The 24736-nt window shown below is 34.4% G+C and overlaps 2 protein-coding genes and 1 pseudogene across 3 annotated transcripts; 1 reads left to right on the top strand and 2 right to left on the bottom strand.

Annotated features, from left to right (window-relative positions):
• Positions 1–6078: 6078 nt before the first annotated feature.
• On the top strand, positions 6079–8931 carry LOC107962655 (serine/threonine protein phosphatase 2A 57 kDa regulatory subunit B' kappa isoform-like; annotated as a pseudogene).
• A 1506-nt stretch (positions 8932–10437) lies between these two features.
• On the bottom strand, positions 10438–12784 carry LOC107962654 (protein PGR). Its single transcript, XM_016899118.2, has 5 exons — positions 12467–12784; positions 12270–12383; positions 11566–11788; positions 10868–11116; positions 10438–10739 (listed from the first exon to the last, which is right to left on the bottom strand). The coding sequence occupies exons 1-5, from the start codon at positions 12610–12612 to the stop codon at positions 10608–10610; spliced, it is 864 nt and encodes a 287-aa protein (XP_016754607.1). The 5' UTR covers positions 12613–12784; the 3' UTR covers positions 10438–10607.
• A 2005-nt stretch (positions 12785–14789) lies between these two features.
• On the bottom strand, positions 14790–18721 carry LOC107962653 (tudor domain-containing protein 3). 2 transcript variants are annotated; one of them, XM_016899115.2, is made up of 7 exons: positions 18394–18721; positions 18150–18317; positions 17585–17834; positions 16264–16458; positions 15571–15836; positions 15302–15479; positions 14790–15037 (listed from the first exon to the last, which is right to left on the bottom strand). In XM_016899115.2, exons 1-6 carry the CDS (start codon positions 18658–18660, stop codon positions 15327–15329), a joined length of 1299 nt encoding a protein of 432 aa, XP_016754604.2. In that variant the 5' UTR covers positions 18661–18721; the 3' UTR covers positions 14790–15037; positions 15302–15326. The 2 variants fall into 2 exon arrangements, with proteins under 2 accessions (XP_016754604.2, XP_016754605.2); XM_016899116.2 differs by having other exon boundaries at positions 15309–15479; positions 18394–18712.
• Positions 18722–24736: the final 6015 nt, after the last annotated feature.

Genomic DNA, 24736 nt, shown 5'->3' with positions numbered 1-24736 from the left:
CCCCCTTTGCTTCCATAGCCTTGAGAGCGGCCTTCTTTGGACAGTCCTTGATCATATGTGGACCCTCACAGTGGAAGCACCTTATAGGCCCACTCTTTCTCTTGTCCCAAGGTTTCTTACCATCGCCGTTCCTAGTGGGCCTTTCTTTATCTCCCCCACTATTACCCTTTAATCTGGGTTTAGAAGAATTGGAATTGTCTTTCCTCCCACCAAATTCAGCAAGTGATTCTGCTACTGACATAGCCTTGGTGAGCTCTTGAACTCCTCGGCGCTGCAACTCTTGCTTCGCCCACGGTTTTAATCCGTCCATAAAGGAAAAGAATGCCTCTTTCTCCCCCATATCTAAGATTTGAAGCATAAGCTCGCTAAACTCCTGTACATACTCCCTCACAGTTCCTTGTTGCGCAAGCTGACGCAACCTTGCCCGAGCCTCATCCTCGGCATACTCTGGGTAAAACTGTGCTTTGAACTCACATCGAAACTCCTCCCATGTTCCGATTTCAGACCCACCACGTCTCACATCAGTGGACCTACGACGCCACCACAACAAAGCAACGTCAGATAAATACATCGCAGCAGTAGTTACCTTAGTGACATCCTCCGTGATGCCTTTGGCACAGAAGTATTGCTCGATTCCCCACAAAAAGTTGTCCACATCTCTTGCGGACCTTATTCCCTTAAACTCTTTGGGCTTGGGAACATCAATATTGGGCTTGGGTGCGGCAGCCGCTAACCCACCATTGCCCAAGGCAACCTTGTAAATTGTGAGTTCACCCTTGAGCTCCGCAATCTCTCCCTTCAAGGCCACCACCATAGCCTCAATGGCATCATCTCTACCAGTCAACTGTTTCATATTATCCGTCACATACTCTTTAAGCTGCTCCTGCATGGACTGCAGTCCATCATGGAGCCTATCATCAACATCTTCAACCCTCTCCTTGATATCCCCCATTGAACTCTCGAGAGTGACGACGCGATCCTTTAAAGCTGACAATATGTCCCTTGAGCGACTGGCTTTCCTAGCCCTCCCACGGGTCTCCACTCCCTCAACTTCTTTTGACATCTTTCAACGGTGGCTTCGAACCTTGGCTCTGATACCAACTGTCACGGACTTAGAGTTTTCCCACGCGATCCGTGTAGCCTTAGGCAGTTTCTCTGCTCAAAACGCCTAAGTCAGCCTAACTTGTAACAAAAAAAGATTCAGCAGCAAAAACGCCCAAGTCAACTTCACTCGCAACAATAAAGGATTCAATAGAATTCCCTTAAGATTTTCACGAAGAACAACAGAAGAACGAAGTAAGAACGAGCCTTGAAAGATTAATAAAAGCAAGAACACTTGAGAGAAAAGTTTGAGTGAATACTCTCAAAATTCTTATTAATAACTCAATGAATATACAATGAGCAAAGAGGTCTCTATTTATAGTTGAGCCTCACAGTATATCAATAGCTATAATTAAAAGCTGAATACAATTAGAACTCTAAGCTTACATAACCAGCTATATACAAATAGAACTCTAAGATTCCATAATTATATCTTCTAGAACACTTCCCATTTCTATCAGGCTCTTGAGATGGGCTTTTAATCTCTCTAATCACCGGGCCAGTTTGGTTGGGCCAGTTTGGTTGGGCTAAATGACCTCCCTCGAACACGATGGATCGCACCAGTTTGTCATGGTTGCGAGCACCGACGCGCAACCCATGACACTAGTTTAAAAATAAATTTTGACCGATTTTTGAAATTGGTTTTTATATATAATTGTTCGGAATTGTGTTTTTAGTTAACTAATGCCTCGTAACCCTAGTTCAGCGACGAATACGGGTTAGGGGTGTTACAAATTGCTTCGTGGATGTCAAGTGTCCAAGCGTCTATTCTGGAGCTTTAAACAATGTCGGGACGCACTTGTGTACTGCAAGTCATTGGTACAAATTTACGGTACCTTTTTGTATGGTAGATATACCCATGGGTTATTGCTAGCTGTGGCACAAGATGGCGGTGGGAGAATCCTTCCAATTACGTTTGCAATAACACCAGGGGAGTCAGGTGATGACTAGGATTTCTTACTTTCTAGGTTAAGGAGGCATGTATGCCCCCAACCTAATATCTACGTTATATCAAATCGAGGCACTAGAATACTAGCCGCAATTGAGCGACAGGAAAGCCTATGAGATCGCAGACACCATCAATATTATCTGAGGCACGTTGTGTCCAACTACTACGGGCAATATCGGTCTATGACCGAACGACGGCAAGTGACCAACATGGGTATTTAATCTCTATTAATATACTTTCGTTTGTAATATTCAATTTATTCTAAGAGGAATATTGGTATGTAATTTTCACTATTAACTTATATTGGCAGGGTTCGAGATCAATAATGATTGTTTACATAAGATGTTGGGGATTTTGCATTCAGTTAACGATAAAGGCATAGACTACTTCTGTAACATACCTTTCGAACAGTGGACACAAGCATACGATGACGACCTACGATATGGTCATATGACCATAAACCTGGCTGAATGCATAAATTCTATTCTAAAAGGAACGCGTCATTTGCTGATAACCTCAATTGTGCAAGAGACATATTTTTGTTTGGCGGTACTATTTCTAAAGCGAGCAGCGAGTTATAAAAGCGAAGTGCAGGGATGCCATGTATGGTTCCGGAAGGTATTGCAAGAAATTAACAAGGCGAAGGCACGGGTCAACACAATGCACACAGTGTGTTGCGATCGCGACAAACTATGGTTTCGTGTAATGGAGTTTGATAGACCGAGCTAATGTATTAGCAGCAGGAAATATCATGTACACCTGATAAATAGGACTTGCGACTGTAAGATGTTTGACACACTTTGTTATCCATGAGCTCATGCAATTGGAACTTGTCAAAATCTCTATTTGGGTCCCATGAGATATATCAACGAAGTGTATAAAATAAAATACATGTACAATGTATAGAGACACGTATTCCCATCGGTCCCAGATGAACGTAAGTGGCCGTTAGTATCGCTTGCTCCGTTTAAGTTGTTACCGGATAAAGAATTGCATCGCAAATCGAAAGGTCAACCTTGCTCGAGTAGAATACATAATAAAATGGATATCCGGGAAAGAACAAACCAACAGAAGTTGTGTAGATGGTGTAGGAACCCATGTCATACAATTTGATTATGCCTAAACTGAAATAGTTGATAATTGCTGTAATGAAACTATGTTGCATTATTTCTATTCCGCCTTATTCAAAAGAACTTCTATTTTATTAAAAATATAAAATGAATTTACTATTAAAATATTAAAAATAACTGTTTATTTTATTAAACGAAACAATATAGAAACAGTTTGCACAAATATATTAAAAAAATCAATATATATGTCAGTCGGAATCAGTGTCACATGAGGTGGCCGACGACTACGCGCTAGATTCCTTCTTGATTGTACTTTCAGTGAGGGTTGTGGTTGCTCCGGTTGTGGGCGTTGGGAAGATGACCCACCTTGGTAAAATAAAGAATGTGGAGGTGTTTGCATCACCCACAGCGGAGGTGTTTGAATCCTATAAAGCGATGGGGATTAGTAATGAGATGAGCTCACCGATGGAGCCTCGTGCGATTCCTTCGGCGACGATGGCCTATATATCATCTGTTGAGTCGGAGTCATCGGGAAAGGAGATGCACCGGGCCATGCATTCCAACCTGGCATAGGCTGGGAAAAGGAAACATATAAGGATTAGAATACATATAATAGCTAGGATACGCACCTGGCATAATCTGAAGGGGCTGTGCTATGGGTGTCATCGGTTGAAGCGTTGGGTCCGGTGATTGTGTTGGCGCTATTGATGGGCCCGTGCCATCATCCCTTCTTTTTGGATTTAAAGGACCCCGTCGTTCCCTTTCGACACAAATTTTCCAACACCTCTACTCTTCCGACAGTTATAGATCCTAAACCATGGCATGTAACTCGACGCGTACGCTAACTTTGGGACGATGATCGATTCGCGATCAGGTATTTAATTATACTAGTTTTCCCAATTTTTGATATATTTCGAGAAGAATATCGACTAATTCGTATTCGTTTGCCGTAAGTCAATTTTGTGCTGGTCATCTAGCATCTCAGGTTCCTCAAGAATCTGTTTTCAGAATCCAAATTGCCGCAACACTCAATCTGTCTGATGCATCTCGATAGTAGCATAGTTGACCAATAAGACCTTAACATGTCAAATGTTCAGATTTTGAAAGAATTCTTCCAGAATTACTACCCGTATTGCCAGATCCTCGTATGGTGTCCATTGAAACTATATGAACGTGATAAAAATATTAGTTATATACATAATACTAAATACTAAATAAGAAATGACTATTTTATGTATATATATTTTATTTAATACTTACTTGCACTTCCGACAGTTGGTCTAAAAGAAGCTGTATATCTTCAAGAGCGGTAGGTATTCCAACATAACTCGCCGGATAGTTCCACCTAATTAAATAAATTTTCAGTATACGATTTTATTTTAAATCTATTGAATAATTATAAAATCAAATAAAAAATTATCAAATAAAAAATTTACCTCGTTATGAGTAGGAATGTATATGGGTGATTCATTCGAGGACGTAAAAATAGAAAGCGAAACTGAGCTCATGATTGCAGTAGTGATAGGCAATCTCCAATCTTAACTTTATTTAGTGACGTCATCCCGTACATCTCTCGATACAATGTTGCCAACACAGAAAACCCCCAACTTAATTCGCCAACTGCTCTAAAATTAACGAGTTTCAGTAGCCACCCCAGATGTATAAGGTTTCGTGACAAGTCCGGCATCAAATAACCTCCAATCATCTCAAGGATGTATGCCTGAGCATATCATATTCTTTCTACTTCAGTCGAATCATTCCCCGGCTCCGGAAATGTGTCTCATAACTAGCCCATCTCGATTCGACCTCTGTAAATATTATTCGGAATCGCACCCAAAATATCGTAGCATATGGCTCCCCAATCAGCAGATTGAACGAACCCGGTGAGTGCGGACCCATCCACCAGCAATCTTAATTGAAATTGGACGTCTTCCAAAGTGATAGTACACTCTCCGCATGGAAGATAGAATGTGTCCGTCTCGGGTCTCCACCTCTCTATTAACGTGCTGATGAGTTTTGGGTCCAACTTGCACCCCTGGCTTATAGTGGCCGCGTGCCAAAAACCCGCTTCCCTTAAGTAATTTTCTATTAACGGTGATAGAAGACTAGACATATTACGAATATAACATTGTAACATCCGATCTACAAATTGTTATAAAACAATATAAAATACAAATTAATTAAAATTACATAAATAAAAAATATTAAATAATATTCAAAAATTAAAATTAATTAAAATTACATAAATGAAAAAAATATTAAATAATATTCAAAAATTAAAATTAACCCTTACCATTTTTATTTGTTCGACAGAGATATGTTTATGATCGAGACGAATTAATTCCCAGCCATTGCTAACACAATCATTTTTTTTGAAATTATAAAAAAATAATACTAATTTAGAAAAAATATTAAAGTAAATAACTAATTAAAGAGAGCTTTGAGAAATTTAATAAGAAATTTGAGAGCTTTAGGGAGAAATTTTAGAGTTTTTTTGCTAAAATTTGAAGAAATATTGTGTGAAATATAGGAGGGGGTTTTATACTCTCTCTTTTTACCGTCGAACCCCCCCAACGGTAAAAAAATTAGCCGTTGAGGTCAAAAACACGGAGCAAAACGCGCTCTTGGGGGAGCTTTTTGCCACGTCAGCAAAACGCGTCCACATGAGCGCGTTTTGTGCTGACATGGCAAAAACGCTCCCCCAGGGCTCGATTTGCTGGAAATTTCCTCCTAAAACGCTCCTACATGGATGCATTATGCCAAAACCGATCTTTTTTGGAAAATAATGCTGAAATCAGCTCATTCCCGTAAATATACTTTGAAATAGATTTTTTAGATAAATTAGTATTTTTTTATATATTTTAAAATTTTTAATATTTATATTTAAACACTGTTTAACAGTACAAAGTGTAGTTAGCATTGTAATAATAATTTCATCTTTGAAATGGAAATCACAAGTCCCATGTGGAGGGTGATTACTGGCGGTGCCTTCAATTTTCTAATGCCTCACCAATCATTCTCTTCAACTAGGAACCCAAATTGTTCATCTTTCATGCCACCCAACACCACCCAAAAGAACAACCAAAATGCTGTCTTTATGTAAAATCTAAACTCTAAAGCAATTTCGGGACTTTAAAAACTTCCTTTTTGGTCTTCCATCTCCCTAACTTATCCTTTAACAGCTCAACCGATTCAGGTTTTCCCCCCTCCTTTTGGCCTAACTACATGATTCGTTCATTTATTGGTCCTTTTGGGTCAATTTTTTTAGCTAAATTTATTATGCTTGATGATGACATTTTGTGTTAATTAAAAAGTTTTATTATGAATAAGATCTGGGTTTTTTTTCCATGTCATGTGATCGTGATTTGGCACTAGATCGTTGGTGGGTTTACTCTCTTTTTTCGCTTTATTTTATCGGATCTGAAGGTTATCTTATGGCTGTTCTGTATTGAAACAAAAATTCTATCTGTTCTTTTATAATTCATCAAAATATTGCTGTTGTTAGGCCCCTTGTTTGTTTATTACTAGAAGTGTATGATTTTCTTTCTGGGAAACTTAGTTTTTTGAAGTGAGTGCTTTACCATGATTTATTTTGCTAGTTTTTTGAAGTGAGTGCTTTACCATGATTTGTTTTGCTATCTCTAAACAATAATGATGGTGGCAGTTGTGACACTGTGATTTGGGGGTAATTGCAATCGCTTTACTGAATTTGTTATTTGCTGCATTGAGTATTGTGCTTTGTTGGTATTTCCTTTGAAAATATACTTGTCAATCAGAATTATAACTTGTTAAGAACCTTAGCATCATTTCTCTTTCCAGCTACTGAATCAAATATCAATGCCATCCCTATTTCCACTTACAATTTGCACTTGTATACTTTGATTGAATCACTGTTAGTCTGTAACTATTGTAATTCAATTTCGGCAGTTTGTGTTGCTGGAAGTTTCTTTGCTACAATGCTCAAACAAATTTTAATCAAACTCCCGCGGAAGTTACAAAAATCTGACCTATTAGATTCATCTGGAAGTGATTCTGGAAACCATACTTCTAACTCAGGGAATAGAGTTGAATGTACAAATATCGGGAATAGTATATCAAGTCGTCTAAGTGTTGTTAAACGGGTGTCCTCAGCTGTTTTTCCTGCTAGCATCATGGTTGGTGTGGAGGCAGTAGAACCCAATTTATCTTTCACAGATGTTTCAATTCTGCAGAAGCAGAGCCTCTTTATTAGTAAATTGAATCTGTGCTGTGAGGTTTCTGATTTCAGTGATCCTGATAAAACTAGTGCCGAGCAAGATCTTAAACATCAAACACTGATAGAACTTGTCGATTTTGTTTCTACGGGGTCTGCAAAGTTCAATGAACCGGTAATTGCCGCAATGTGTAAAATGTGCGCTGTTAACCTGTTCAGAGTTTTTCCACCTAAATATTGGTCTAATAGCATTGGTGGTGAAGTGGAAGATGAAGAGCCAATGTTTGATCCTTCATGGTCAAATTTGCAACTCGTATATGATCTACTTCTTGGGTTTATTACGTATAGTTCTCTTGATGCAAAGGTGGCAAAGAAGTATGTAGATCATTCTTTTATTTCGAGGTTACTTGACCTTTTTGATTCTGAGGACCCCCGGGAAAGGGACTGTTTGAAAACAATTCTGCACAGAATTTACGGGAAACTCATGGTGCACAGGCCCTTTGTACGAAAAGCTGTTAGCAATATCATCTATCGTTTTGTTTTTGAAACTGAAAGGCATAATGGTATTGCTGAACTCCTCGAGATATTTGGAAGTATTATTAGTGGTTTTGCTGTACCATTGAAAGAGGAACACAAGATGTTTTTGTGGAAAGCCCTTATTCCTTTACACAAACCGAAACTGGTGCGTGTTTATCATCAGCAATTAACATTTTGTGTTGTACAGTTTATAGATAAGGATCCGAAGTTAGCCGACAGCGTGATTAAGGGACTGTTAAAGTATTGGCCAGTTACAAATAGTCATCAGGAGTTAATGTTTATTAGCGAGTTGGAAGAGGTTTTGGAGTATTGCATTTTGCTTAAACAGCTCCCATTACCAGGTATATTTTCCTTTTTTCTAATCACTGTGAGAAAAATGTTTTAAGTTGGACTGTATCTTTATCGATTATGAGTGTTGCTTTCGTTTTTGGTTGATTGAAATCATTATGTAACGCGGCAAAAGGGCAATATGAAACTGTTTTCAACTTTTCTCTTTCCACTGTTTTCAGGTGGCTGAACGAACTCACTTGCTATGGAACAATGAGCACATCCTTAATCTTGTAACACATAACCGTCAGGTGATATTTCCTCTTATCTTCCCCGCCCTTGAGTGAAATTCCGAGAACCATTGGAACCAAGCAGTGCTTAACCTGACACAAAGCATAAAGAAGATGTTGTGCGAGGTGGATGAAGAACTTGTGCTTGCTTGCCGGCAGAAGATAGAGGAGGAAAACTCCCAGTCGATTGAGGCAACTGAGAAGAGGAAACTAACATGGGAACGCCTGGAAACAGCTGCCAACGGGATTCTTCCCGCTGCATGCCCGGTTACCTGTTGAACACTCAAGTAACCATTTTGGGAAAAGAAAAGAAAATATACGTAAGTATATTTGTAGCTGCCCTGATTGTTGGATATTGTTTGGCGAGTCAATAGGATTTGAATGTCATCACCATCAAAATATTTAGAGGCACTGGATTTCAAGCATATGTATCTGCTACACCTCTTGTATCCATTATCTTTTTCTTTTGTCTATACATTCAAAGCCATACAAATTACAGGCAATGAAACTTCATATGAACAGCAATCCCTCCTTTAGTAAAACCCTGCCAACTTATGCTTAAATGTTGAAGAGGCAAACCTCATCTTCCTCCAACTAAACTCCATGTCTAAAGTTTGCTGAAAATTCATGATCTCCTTCATCCTGTCTGTGATGGCATTCTCTTATGCTAGTGGATCGCAAGCCCAACAAGAAAGTTGGGTCATGTACTTCAATACTGCATTGGATGTTGTTCTTATCAAATAATAATTGTAAGCCCTTAACACTTCTTGATTTCCACCAAGTGAGTAAAAGTGGCATACAATTTTATCAATTTTAGTTGAGTCAATTATATCGATTGCTTATTTATTATTGAAATACATAATTAAACCCAACTTAACCCACTAAAGATATATATATATATTATGTCTATATTCCATAAAAGTTTGTAAAATCCAGTACAACCTATATAAACTATAAACTAGTTTACCTTTCCTGTTCTTTTTATTTATCATCTATATATAAAAATACGAGTTTGAAAAAAAAAATTAAATTAACAAGAATATTTTTTTTTAATTTCCATCATATCACTAAATAATTATAAGTCAATTTAGAAATATCAATTAAAAGAGTTATATTAATTTTAAAATAAAGTTATTAATTGAAAAGAACTCTAAGCATAAAATATAGAAACAGTTATAATAATTATAATTTAATTTATATTTTTTATTTTTTCTAAATTGTGTTTAATGATGTAAAATAAAATTATTACTTAAATAGAACTCTATGCATTTTAATTATCACTTATATACCAATTAAATTCAAGTTTAGCTTTATAAATAACATTTGATAATTGGCATATTCAATCAAATAGCACCTAACAAAAATTACCGGTAAAAAAATTGGAGATTCTAAGCATTATGGTTCTTCGAAGAGGCAATATCATATCATATTTGAACAACAATAACATCGAAGAGTAATTGAAAATCATATTAATTGGTGATGAGGTAATATGATATTAATTTTTTTTTTTTAACTTTACTAGCAAGAGCTCTTAAAATGTTTCTTTATTTATTTATTTATACGTTATTTATTTAGTACAGGTGACAAATGTTTTGTGACTTTGTTTTAAAAAGAAAATCAAATTTCAACAATTTTCTTTAATCACCATTAAGTTAGTTTAAATATCTTTTCAACTATTTAATTAGAAGCTAGTTATAACAAATCTATATCTTCTTCAGTTCACACCTGTATATCAATATTCTGAAAATTTTCGAAAATGAGATTCCAATCCCCAACAAAACTATGTACCATGTGGCAAGCTATGTTTCATAATAATATACTTTCACATGTTCATTGAAGGAAAAGATATTGGGTAGTGTAGCCTTTATGATCAAAGCATTTCGTTGTTATGTAATGTTTCTCTCTGTTTTCCCTTAAAATTGGGTTGTATTGAGAAATTAAAACATTGAGAAGCATAGCACAAAAAGAAGTTGCAAAAGATCATTCCAAGATAAGAACAACTCGCCTCTGAATTTATTCTAACCTAGCCAGTCGAGCAACATGGTAATCTTTATTTCCAGGCACAAATGGTAAACCGTTTCCCCTTATGTTGATTCACATCACATACGAAGTTTTTTATGGGAACTGGATCCTTTTCTGAGATTTTTTTCAACTTTATCAAAACAGTACACTGTCTAAACTGTTTGAAGAGAATTAAGGATTCAGAAAATGTACACACAGGCAAATGAAGTCAGCAGTGTGGTCAGTAGTATCGAGACGAGGTTCACCGCATTGTTGTCAAGAAAGTTAAGACCTGAAATCCTCTTCACTGTTGGTCCAGGTTTTCCAACAACCTGCAAAGAGATCAAACAAAAAATATTCACGATGTGGGCAGCATTGAACGGTTCGCTTATCATGGCATGGTAGGAGCTTGTTTTCAATTTTGAAGACCTTAAAATCTTCAGCATTGTGTTCAACAAACCTTATTTCGGACAGAGCAGAACCCACTGAATTGAAGGGTTGCTCCCAACAGAGAATCTATGATACTTCCTAAAAGCCCAGCCACTGCAGAAAGGGGTATTACCAACAGCTGCTTCATGCCCATTTCATTTGAACATCTTGTAGTGAGAAATCCAACCAGAAAAAATGTTAAACCAATGACACTCCCTGCTGCCAAAGCTGCTAAAAGTCCTGTTTTTGTCACACCTCCATTGGTGCCCCTTCGAACAGACTGATAATCATTTACTGTAATATTAGTAAATACGCACACAACAAAAAGAAGCAAAGTCTTTATCCGCTATATCAGGTTGGTTATATGGGTAAGATAAATGCATTAAGACCGTATCTAAGTGATCAAGAAAGCTAATCCTTTCTAATAGTTCCTTTAAAAAAACAAATCAACTTCATGACTAACATGAAAATAAAAGTTACAAAAATCATAACTATCAACTATGTGTTTTGCATAGCAACCATAAATGCCTAGAGTAGAATGCAAGCTGGATAGTTGCTTTGATTTATGAGGAAATATCTAAGCAGCTGAGTTGAGCTTCAGAGAAACAGGATATTATCGGAAAGTTGTCGCTAAGTTTGAACAGGATGTGATGACACTGTAGTGTGACTAGATATATAACCATCCAAAACAATAAGTTGTTAAATCAAATTAGGGAAAAGAATATCAACCTTAAAAGTTGTGATAAGCCGTGGCTGGTCATCACTAAGAACTCCGATCTCCGATGACCAAGTGTCACCGTTGCAGCAAGAATAGTGACCAATAATACCACCAATTAAGGAAGTGATAAGAACCGAATCGTTCGAGTCTAGGCACTTGTCCTCCCATCCAGTCAGGTTCCCAATAAGAACAGACAAAACTGCTGCAATACCACTATTGTATAAAACTTGTATCCTGAAATGAATAAATTGGGAATTACCCTGTCAAATAAAGAATCTACAATCCAATATAGCCTTGCTACTCTACACATATCCCAAGTTCTTACTTCTATTCACCAACAGATTGAAGTCCAAATCATTGACCCTGAATATTTCCCCTAATTTGTCCCATCAAAAGTTTCATCCCTTACCCACCAAAATTAGTTCATTTGATTTTTGCCAAATTCTTTTGAGCATCAGAATTTCAACATTTCTATACCCTTTTGAATCCCAGAAAAAGGGGGGGCAGAAAGAAAGAAAAAACTCCAGCCATAGCATTCAAAGAAGAGTTCCACTTCCATCCATTAACAACACTGATTTGTTCCCACTTGTCTTTCACAACCAATCAAGAAAACTCTAATTTTTCTTTTTCATTTGAACTAAATTAGTTCATCAATCTTCAAATATAAATTAAGATGTATATTGGTTTATTTGAAGAGAGAATATAAAAAAAATACCAGTCTCTTTGTCCACCTTCCTTAAAATCAGCATCAACTCGTCGCTTCTTGTCTTCTCCAACTTTGGTAAGCATCGATGAAGTAAAGAAAAAGGCAAGCAACATTGCCCCGAACCTAAAATACCCATAAATTAATAACTTTCTTGGCATGCCAAACAAAGAAACACCATATAAATGTAAAAAGAAAAAGAAAAGGACCTGTATCCGACAACGAAATGAATAGTCATAACGAGAAATCCGGCAAGAGCTCCAGATAAATCGAGAGACTTCCTTCTGTAGGATCGAATCGCGGCTAAGGAAGAGATTACAACAGCGATTAATGAGCGGGTTAGAGTTCTCTCCATCTTCTTGTTCTTCTTGACTGAGGAGAATAGAATCGGTGAGAATTGAACTGAATTGAAATGGGATGTATATACCGTACCCGATGTTTTTCGAAGTCAAAATTATACATCTCAGTCCAATCTTCACTTCTAATAAAGTGTGCGTTAATATATATATAATATTATAGGATAAACTACAGTAGTGGTAATAGAGTAGCCAGTCATTTAACTATAGTTAGCAGTCAGTTAATGTGAAGTTAAGAAAGTGTGTTATTTATGATTCAGTTAATTAGTTTGATTGGTTGAGAGCAGCCTAACATGTGTAACATTATTTTGATTATCAGTGCATTTTAATTATCGTTTTTCCAGTGCATTTCTCTCTCCATGTGTTTTGTCTCCAACATATTTTATTCCTACTTCCTAAATTATTAGTAATTTTTTTTGTCAATTAATAATTAAAAGTTATAAAATAATTATTCAATTATTTATTTATTTTTTTAGTTTGCGACGACTAAATAATTAATAGTGACAACTTTTAAATTTGACATAATATCAGTTTTAACCTTTAACATTTATACATTATGTCAAGAGGTGAGCAAAACTCGATTTGACTCGAAAAAATAAAATAATTTTTTTTATTTTTCAGTTAATCAAATTGAATTATTCGATTTTTTCGAGTCAAATCAAATAACAAATTCGAGTTTCAAGTGCAAGTTGAGTTGAATTTTATAATTTGAATAATTCAAATAACATATTAGTGTAAATACCCGTCAATTCCTGTTAATTTTGAAAAATGAATAAATTCGTGTCTCTCAATAAAAATTACAAAATATTACAAAATAATTTTCAAATATTCAAAATAAATTTTAAATTTTAATATATTTATAAAAATTCCAACATGTAAATTTTAAAAAATTATAAAAATTAAAAATTCTAGAAACATTCTAAAAGATTATAAATAATGTATTAAAAATTTTAAATTTTTCTCAAAATAATAATTTTTTAGGACCTAAATAAGTAAATTAACTATTTAAGTTTATCATATTAAAGTGTATATATATATTTCTTTTATTTTGCTTTGAAAGAGTTTTGAAATATTGTAATAAGATTTTCATTTGACATGTTTAGTTTTCTTAATTTAACTTGAATAATTTCACTCAATTCGATATGACTCAACTAGATTTGAAAATTTTTAAATCAAGTTAGAATGATAAAATAATATTCATCTACTTGATTAACTCAAAAGAACTTCACTTGATTTGATTTGATTGAAAATATTAAAGAAAAAAAGCCCAAAAATCCTAGGTAATAATTTTCATTTTTTCTTATTATTTTAGAACTAACCTTCAATATTAGGGAAAAAAAGTAAAACTATAAAACAAAATCAAAATACAATGTTGAGGATCAAAATTGCTAATACGTCAATTTTAAAAATTGTCACCATTAACTCATTGAAAATAAAATTGAATAATTGAGAGACCAAAAATAATTTACTAATAGTTTGCAGACTTAGTTTTATTACACATATATATATATGAAAATGTTTTTGACTTACCTTCGTTTGGGACGGCGGTACAGTGCATTTACCTTACTTTTTGTCTCACGCTACAGTATCGCTACAATATTTAATCTCACCGCTACCGCTGTTTTTACACTAACCGCAGATAAACGCACCGCTCATCCAAACTCAACCTTAGACGCAATGGTTTTTCCTTTTAAACTTCAAGTCGCAACCGTATTAGATTCGGTTCTGAACAATTTCTCACTTTTAATTGAAAAAATAGTATTGTAGAGATATACTAATCCAAAATATTATTTCCGGGTAGCAAAATCTACCTCATCACATTAATCTTGAAAATTTTAAGTCTACATCAAATTAACATGTAAATATATATCTGAAAAAAGTACTTAAAAAAATATATATTTTAAGAAGAATAACCACATCAATTAAACTACGGACGCAGATTTATGTATTTTTAATCCATTTTTAATATTAAAAAGAAATACACTGCAAGTGTATAAAAATAGATTATTAAAGAAATCAAGCATGAAGACAACACCATAAAAACCAGTCATAAATTAGTACACTCACTGCTGATTGTGAAGAGCTGTGGCTTTTGACCCTGGTCTCTTATTCTGGGTTCTATGTTTATTCTGTAAGGACTAATAAATTTATATTTATCCAAAAAAAAAAAAGCTTAGAAATACAAATAGTTAGGACTTGTAAATTATAAGCATGGCAATCACGGGATTTACAGTGACCAAAATTTTCTCAGCTGTACAAATATAGGATTCAAGAAATGAACATAATCCCATCTGTCAACAAAATCTTAAAATATTGAATGTTTGCCTAATAATATGTCATGACAGCAAAGACACCATAATGAAGCAGTCAAAAGGGGAAAAACTTCAACCGTGCCAAAATGATAATTCACGCCACCCTAAATCCCTGATGATGTACAAAGAAGGAAGTTGTGTGAGGCATGGGCATTTCTTTCTCTTTGATGATTATTTTTTCAATGAACTCATTAAATTATGCGTAGGAATTTTCTTTACTGAAAAGATCCAACTATCCATGACAGTATTCTACTTCAGAAAATATCAAAAAAGAAATTACAATTATATTGTCCAAGTTGCAAGCTTGAATCAACCCATATCTTTTACATGCATATAAGACAAAATACGAGGCAAAAAAAAGGGATAAAGAGGTTACCTTGTACCTAAGGTGGAAAAAAGTATTAGCCGAAGCTCCCCCTCCCCCTCCCCCTCCCCCTCCCTCTCCCCCGTCCTCTCCCTCCACGTCCCTCTTGTCGATCTCTACCATCTTCTCTTTCATATTTGAACATACTTCTTTTAATGTTCTCTGCCTCAGTGTCATGCATGCTTTGTGTCTGAACAAGAAAATAATTTTATTAAGCATTACAAGGTGACAAATACAAAAACCACTGGCAAATGGAACAACTAAGTTGCAAGAACACTAACATGATAATCTTCCAAGTCAAGTTGAGCCTGAAGCTGCCGAGCAAGGTCTTCATCACTAGTTTCAGGATATTCAATTCTAGTCTGAGGTTTTGTGCCAACTTTCCTCTTTTCCCACTCATCCAAAGTAAAAACCATAGGCTCTTCTTGTTTTCCCTTTCCCTTGTATTTTCGACCTCTAGAATGTCGATTATCCAGGTTAGAATGGCTCATTTTCTGCAAGAGCTTCTGAGATGCAGCTTGATTTTGAAGAGGGGCAGACTCAGCTACTGGTAATGGAAGATATATAGATTAGCATAACAATACATGATCTAAACTGAAGTTGATAATTGACAAACTACTTCTGTTTTGTCCTATCAATCAATGAAAGTGGGTTTACACATACAATTTATGCATAAAAGTCCATTTAAGATTTTAAAAAAGGATAGCCTTTGCCATAAGTCTTCCGTTTATGTTCATACAAGAGAAGTTAATAGCACAACTTTTTAGCAAGGTAGAAGGTAGTATGTACAGATCCCCTTTAGTAAATACGTACATCTCACATTCACCTTATTTCCTCAAAAAGGAAGTCCACATGTGCTTATGATACGGGCAATCTCCTAGAGCTATGAAACTGAATTTAAAGATGGTAGCTGGGTCTGCCATTATTGTATATATTAAGTACAAATATAAAATAAAATAAAGATAAAACCGCACCTTCTTTTGGTCTTGCTTCCGAGCTACTTGGATTTTCTTCAGTTTTTTCTGCTATGAAAGCTGTCTTAAGACCATTATCCACATTCTCTGGTTTTACTTCAACATCCTGGTTCCTTTTGCTCGACCTGCTTTCAGTTTTTCCAACTGAACTTGCCATAGCAGGTCCAGCACTATTCAGTGTTGACTCAGAGTAATCTACACATTATCACCATTAGATCAAACAAGTATAATGAATAATCACAATTTCAGAGTCATCTAAAGCTTGCATTATAAATAGAACATATCATACAGGAAAAAAATTAAAGGAACAACTTTTGAGGAAATTTACTGTCCTTCCTGAAAAGCTTTCTCAAGCTTAGCCTTTCATGTTCTGCAAAATTACGAAGTAAACTTTCTTTTCTGATGACCAAATATTTCAAAATTAATATATATACACACATACCTTAGCAATTCAAATATTACAACTTTAAAGAAGAGAAAATTAAATAATCAATAAAAATGCTGGATAATCTCCCGAAATCATAAAACAACAGCAACATAAAGTATTCTCCAAATTGTAAAAATGCCTCACAACTAGCTAGTTCCAAAAATTAATTAAAGCAGCAAAGTCAGAGACAAGGTGCAGCCAAAATAAATTATAGGCCACCCGCCACTAATTAACTATCAACAATAGATCGGTAGTTGTTATTCATTATGGAAGACAAGATGCAGGGAAGGGAGGGGCAATATTTGTTTATATTTGTGAGTTTCTCATCATTCAAGAGTACAGCTCAGGCATCATGTAATTGTGAACTTGTTTAGAGGTTCCTAAGTATCTGAAGTCCTTTTTTTACTAAATACCAAGTAATCCAATTCCAAGTTTCCTTCCCTTGTAATCTCTGAAAAATTGTTCCCCAGAAAAATGGAAGAAAGTTGAAGTACATTTATCAAAGAAATAGGAATCCCTCAAAGGCTGTCAATGAAAGTGTCTGCGGCACATTTTAAATCTGTCCAGTATGAAAAAGTAGTCAAGAGCAAAAGGGTATGGTGAAAATTTTCTACGATAACTTGAGCCATCATCTTAAACAGACAACAGATTTTACCCTAACAAGAGTTTGCAGCTTGATTATTGTAGCCAACAAAGTTCATTCCAGCTGTGCATCCTCCATCTATCACTTTGTTTCTCTAAGGCTAGATGTCAAGCTTATGCATTTACCAAAGCAATTAAAGATTGCTGGAACTAACACAAAATGCAAAACAATTAAGCGGTATGAAAAGGACAAGCATGTGAGAGGGAAACAAGATCTAATTCAAAACATGTAAAAAGAAAAAGAATACTCACTATATGATCGGCCAGGATGAGCAGACCTACTGCTAGAAGGAGCCTCAATTTGCAACTTCTCAAATGGGGGAGGGCCACAAGTGCTATTTTCTTGGGATGAACTTAATGATGAACGGGAGAAACCTGAATATTTTTTATTCATCTCCCATTCTTCATAGAGTGATTGAACAACACCTCCTAACAAAGTTACCACTTTAGGGTTCAAACATAAAATGCCAGCCTTTATCATGGCTTTATTTTCCACACGAATCTGCCAACCACAGTCCATAATTTGAAAATAATAAGAAATACAATAAAAAAAATTGCAGGTTTGGTGCATAATGAATCATGAAGAATTCCTAGAGAGAATGAACAAATTGCAGGAAACTATTATCCCACATTAGCATCAAGAATTTGCATTGCTTGCAAATACATATGTTTGCCACACGTTCTATTATCTTTAATTAAAGAGGTCTGCCAATTTACTGTGCGTGCAATCATAAAAACTAGCTTTTGAGTTTCAAATCGACAATGAAAATAGAAACAAATAGCGCAAAACTAAGTTAAGCATTACAAGCAATAATACCTTGGTACCAGGAACCACATTGTCTGGAATTGCTGGAACATGAGAGTACTCTATGGCAGTCATCTCACTATGACCATCAGTCAGACCCAATCTCAGCAAACGCGAACTACTCGAATTCCCCGAAAACTCCGCTATGGTGCTTCTAGATATATCCCTAACCGACGAAATCTAAAGAAAAAGAAAATCAATTCAAAATTATGCCAAAACAAAAGCCAAAAGCCAAAAGGAAGAGGAAGGACTTTACCTGGAGCACTTTGGGACCTAGAATATGAGAAGATTTCCGGAGGTTGAGTTCGGGTAAGGATTTCCCACTGATGGATCTAAGGTCCATGTTAACAAGCTCCGGTTCAACCTTATCAGCGATCGAACACGCGTCGACATCATCGGATAAAGCTGTGTATAATACAATGAGAGCATTGACTTGGTCCAAATCGCCTAAACACCAGCCTCTATTCCGTAGGATTTCTACTACGGCTTTTTCGTTAGGAGCAGTGGCCGTGACCTCCTCCATTGTTGTTTCTTTAGCGCCTTTGATTTCGAGTCAAACTAATTAAAAGGGGTGTGTACGAGTCGATTCGAATACGATCGGATCGGATATTCATACAATTTGGGCCTGAAATAGAGTCAAACTAATATTGGACTCTGTTTTTATCCTATTGGGTCTACGCTTTCTAGCTTTTTCTAATGTGGGGAAATATTGGTGATGGATTTTTTTTTAAGAAATCCCCATTTATTTTATTTATTTATTTTTTATATTTTAAATTATAAATTAAAGATACTTCGTGGTTATTTATAAAATTAAAAAATGCCACCACTAATGTATCAAATATTTAATAAAATATTTAAATTTTATATGATTACGGTAAGCAATCATTATTAAAGATAAATAAAATATATAAAATTCTTTAAAATTTAATGTAAATAAATAAATTTATATTATAAATATATTAAATATTATTATTTCAAGTTTTAAAATAAATACTCTTATTTATATGCATTATACTTTTAATATCCAAAAATAAATAAATACTCAAGCCAGAGCTACCATGCATGTCTCAAGGCTACCTCTAAGTCAACTCGTTCGCATCAAGGCTTGTTGTAACACTCCTAACCCATATCCATCGCCAGAACAAAGTTACAAAACATTACCAGAATATACAGATTAAGTAAATAGATATTTCATTTTATACAATATTCATGTCAAAAATCAAACACAAAGTCCCTTATATGAACCCTCGAGGTCTAAAACATGCATTAGAAACGAGTCGGGACTAAACCAGGTACTCAGAGAATTTTTCAAAAAATCTCAAATTTTTTCCTAGGTGCAAGGGTCACACGCCCATGTGGTGAGGCCGTGTGGTTCACACAGCCAAGGGACGCACTCGTGTCTTATGCCATATAACTCTCTAACTTGGGTCACACAGCCAAGCCACACGCTCATGTGCTAGGTCGTGTGTAAATACATAGACATTCTGTTTTGAAATTTTAAAGATGCAAGGGACACACGACCAAGTCACACGCCCATGTGCTAAGCCGTGTGTCACATACGGCTTAGACACACGCCCGTGTCTCTGCTCGTGTGGACGAAAATAGGCTATTTTCCAAGCCATATTTCTCAACCCATTTTTGTCATCCTCTTACATCAACACTTTAACACATTCACAAGCTATTATAGGTGATTTAACCCAACTCAAAATCAAATCCTCTACATGATATAATACCTCATATAATCAAGTATACACACTTAAATTACGAAATTCACATATATGCATATCTTATCAAATATGCTAACTTAATTCTGTAACACCCCTAACCCACATCTGTTGCTAGAACAGGGTTACAGGATGTTATCAGAGTTTACAAAATAATTTCAAAAAATTCCACTACTTATTTATGTTCATATCAAAGTTTTCCTACAGTCACTAAATTATTTATATCTTACGCTAAAGAACTCCAAATTAAGCTCTGCTAATTTTCGCTGAAACTAGACTCACATATCTTATTATCATAAAATTTTCAAAATTTTTGGTCTAGCCAATAAGTACAGTTTATTCTTTAAATTCTTCCCTGTTTCGCTATCCAACAGTTTCAACTCCACTTTACTAAAAATTAATTATCTCCTCATATGGGATTTGGATGATGTTCCCGTTTGTTTCTTTTGAAAATAAACTCATAAAGGATTTTAATCATATAAATTTAAACCCCCAAATATTTTTATACAATTTTTAATGATTTTCCAAAGTCAAAACAAGGGAACCCAAAATTATTCTGATGTTGTCTCACAAAAATTCAAATATCTCATAAAATGAAATTCTTTTGCTTACAAGGTTTCTTCTATGTAAAACTAGACTCAATAGGTTTTAATTTTATATTTTATTCAACCTCTAATTAGATTTCCACAATTTGTTGTGATTTTTCAAATTTGGATTACTACTACTATCCAAAACTGTTTTAGTGAAAAATGTTGATAACTAAGTTTATAACACCTTCACTTCCTTTCAGTTAAACCCTTTACATGCCATATAAACCTTAAGATGCATAATAAAATTTATCGAAGTAATTTGGATAGTGTGCCCTGATGTGTTGATCCGATCCGCAGACCCCTAGTCAATATACAAAGAACATTAAACACACAGGAGTAAGCTTATGTAAGCTTAGTAAGTTCATAGGCTCAAAACATAAATCTTACCAAAATACCATAGCAATTTAATAAGCAAGTATTATACACATATCTCCTGCCATTCACAATTTCACATGATGAATTCATTTCATTGAGCTCAATTTCAAACATCAAATTAGATTTCAGCACATAATTTCAATTGTCACTTACCATCACTTGTCAAACTAGAGGACGTCTTACAGATTTGAGTACGTCGTTTGCTTAGTGCCACGATTCACAGCTCAGTATGGTTTTCCTCATGGAAAATACCATACCTACATTTCACAACTCAGTATGGAAAATACCAAACCTACGTTTCACAACTCGATATGGAAAATACCATACCTACGTATCATAGCTCAGTATGGAAATTACCATACCTACGTATCATAACTCGGTATGGAAATACCATAACTACGTTTCACATTTTTCCATGGAACAACCATGGTATTATCCGTCAATTCATCACACGTCACAACACAAGCGTACTCAATCCTGCGTTTTTCCTCTATTTGAACTTCCAATTCAATTTTCACATTGTTTCTCGATATTAACGATTCAATAGTAAATATCTGAAACAACACATTACATCATTCTCATGTTAACAATTAATATACAAGTTCAGCCATATGAACTTACCTGAGCCAATTTGTAGAAGTTATGGAAATTTAGGGACTAATCGGAAATTTCCTCTATTCCACATTTATCTTTGGATTCTCAATCTATAATATAGAATTTTCCATTCATTAGCATCATTTCAGTTCTAATTCACTTCACAATTTATGCCCTTCAATTTTTAAAATTACACTTTTACCCTAAAGTTTACAACTTTTACAATTTAGTCCCTGTGCAATTCACCCATCAACTAAGATAATTTTTCTTAATTAACACTTTATTCCATTATTATAAACTACTACACAACCTTTTATAATCATAATTTCAACAGTAAACCTTAATTTACAACTTTTTCACAATTAGGTCCTAAAATCAATTTCTATTGAAATTACTTGATAAAATCATCATACAATAAAATTAAAGCTTAAAATCCATGTTAATTAATTATAAACAACCAAAACTTATCAATGATAACTTTCAATTTTGTCCATAAAATCAAAAACTAATGAATTAAATACTTGGACCTAATTGTAAAAGTCACAAAAACATAAAAATCTTAAAGAAAAAGCAAGAATTGAACTCACATATGGAAAAATATGAAAAACCATATTTTCAGACCTCCCATGGCGTTTTGGATGAAAAAAATGATGATATCTCTAGATTTTTCAATTTTGTCTTTATTTTATATGCTAAATTTGTAAAATTTTCAATTTTACCCTTATTTCTCCTTTTTGTTTTTGCTGATTTTCTTGCCCAAACCGTCCATCCCATTTAATTTGGGACTAATTCATTTTAAATCCCGCCTTATTAATCACTTAAGCTATTTAATCACTATTTAATAAATTTTACACCTCTTTCAATTTAGTCCTTTTTAATAAATTGACTATCCAAACGTTAAAATTTTCTAACGAAACTTTATTACTAACTCACTAACACTCCATAAATATTTCTAAAAATATTTATGGCTCGGTTTATGAATTCGAGGTCTCGATACCTCATTCTCGACCCAATTTACCTAATTAATTCTTTTAAATCACCAAATTCATTAATTCAAAAATACTTCTATATTCACACTTGACTCATAGGTATTAATTTATTAAATTTTTGACTCACTCGTTGGATTTAGTGATCTTAAATCACTGTTCCCGACACCACTAAAAATTAGGCTGTTACAAATTCAATCATCAATATGCCAATATAATTTCTATCAATCAACCATTTCAAACATATATACCAAACATATCCATCATAAGCCATTCTAATGGCTAGTTACACTTAAAGCATTTATATGTCGATATTGACCAATTAACCTATACATGTCATTATAATCATAATTGATTTACCATATATATACCGAAATGGGCTGATGGATAGTGTGAGTGATCTCCGCCAAGCTTCAAATCCAACGATTTTCTGAATTACTATAGAACAGAAGAAAATAAAATCAGAATTAGCATGTAATGCTTAGTAAGTTCGTAAAACATGGTAATTAACTTACCACTCATTCAAATTCAAGATAAATATGTAAGGCACATTCAATCAATTTGATCACGAGCCCTAACACATATCCTCATCACTCTTGTTAGTCATATATTTCATATAAATATCAAGAAATATGTATGAGCTTAATAATAATTAGATTTCCACGTACATATATTTTCCATGTCATGTATTCATATAACATATATAAATCATATCCATGTATTTCAAGTACATTTTCATAATAATTTGTCTCGAGTTCAGATTATTTCATGTCGGAACTTTGCCCATTAAATCATTTGAAATGTCAGTGTCACACGGGTAATACACTCAAGGTGTACAAATCTATAATCATGGATGAACATATTCATCAAACAAATTTCATGTTCATATATTATCATCTCGTATTTCCATATATCATGTATCATCATTTTCATGTATTTCAGGCAGATAAGTGTAATGATTTGTTTCATGTTCATATTTTCTCATGTTAGGATTTTGCCCATTGAATCACTGAAAACTTCGATGGATATATAGGAAGTACACTCGAAGTGTACAAAATTAGAATCCGTCAATTCATGTTCAGGAGTGCTATTTAAAGCACATAATCGGGAAATCCTCTCTCGAGCCATATAATTGGAAACTCATGTCATCCATGTAATAGGAAGCATATCCGGGCTATATAATAGGAAGCTCATAAGATAATAATCATAAAGTTCACAAAGAACTTTTAATCAGGAAGCTCACAAAGAGCCGTGTAATAGGAGCTCCGGATAGTCATATATCAGGAAGTTCAAGCAAGCAATATCGAGAAGTTCCAGAGAGCCATATAACAGGATGCTCATAAAGAGCTGCGGTATGTCCGCAACACATGCAAGATCACTACCAATCATATAACAGGACGCTCACAAAGAGATGCAGTATGTTTGCAACATATGCAAGATTACTACCGATCAAGATGTTTATAGGAACCATATAACGGGAAACTCGAGAGGGCTTATAATAGGATGCTTGTAAGAGCTATGGTGTGTCTGCAACATATGCAGGACTACAACCCGTTCAGGAAATCCTGTATCCATCGAATTTCATTATTCAAACGGGATTTAACATTTATAGGGCTTTTTCGGGTTTATGATTAATTTCTTAAACATAAAAATTACACAATTCAACATTTACATATATAACATTTAATTTATACATATAAATGTACACAATTTAGTTACATGAACTTACCTCGACAAAGTTTGTGTACATAAAATCTACTAATCCGACACTTTCTCTTTTCCTCGTTCTAACTCTAAATTTGGTCTATCCAAATCTATACGAGTAAATTTAACATCAATTTAATAAAATTTATACTCAATTCAGTTCAATTCACATCTTAGGTAAAATTATTATTTTGCCCCTATACTTTTAATTAATGATGATTTCATCTCTAGGCTCGAAAAATGAAATTCATGCAATTTAATCCTTATTCCAAGCCTAGCCAAATTTTTTATATAACATTTACAGCCCATGTATTTCATAAAAATTTATCATTTTTCTTGAATTTTACAACTTTACAATTTAGTCTTAAAATCATAATTTCATCAAAATTCACTTTACAAAAGTTGTTTATCTATTAACAACCTTTCATTTTCTACCATAAATTTCAAAATTTCAGCATACTCATCCATGGAAAAACCCTAGTACTTTGATAACTTTACAAACTAGTCCCCGAGATAGCTAAATTAAACTATTACGATCTCAGAAACATGAAAATTACTAAAAACGAGACTTGAATACTTACCCAATTAAGCCAAAATAGCTTGCTTGAGCTCACTTTCTCTTAGAT

The sequence above is a fragment of the Gossypium hirsutum genome, chromosome A06 (assembly GCF_007990345.1).
Source record: "Gossypium hirsutum isolate 1008001.06 chromosome A06, Gossypium_hirsutum_v2.1, whole genome shotgun sequence".
In the NCBI taxonomy this organism is placed as follows: domain Eukaryota; kingdom Viridiplantae; phylum Streptophyta; class Magnoliopsida; order Malvales; family Malvaceae; genus Gossypium; species Gossypium hirsutum.
Note: the sequence above shows the minus strand (reverse complement) of the source record. Positions and strands in the feature narration are given on the sequence as shown.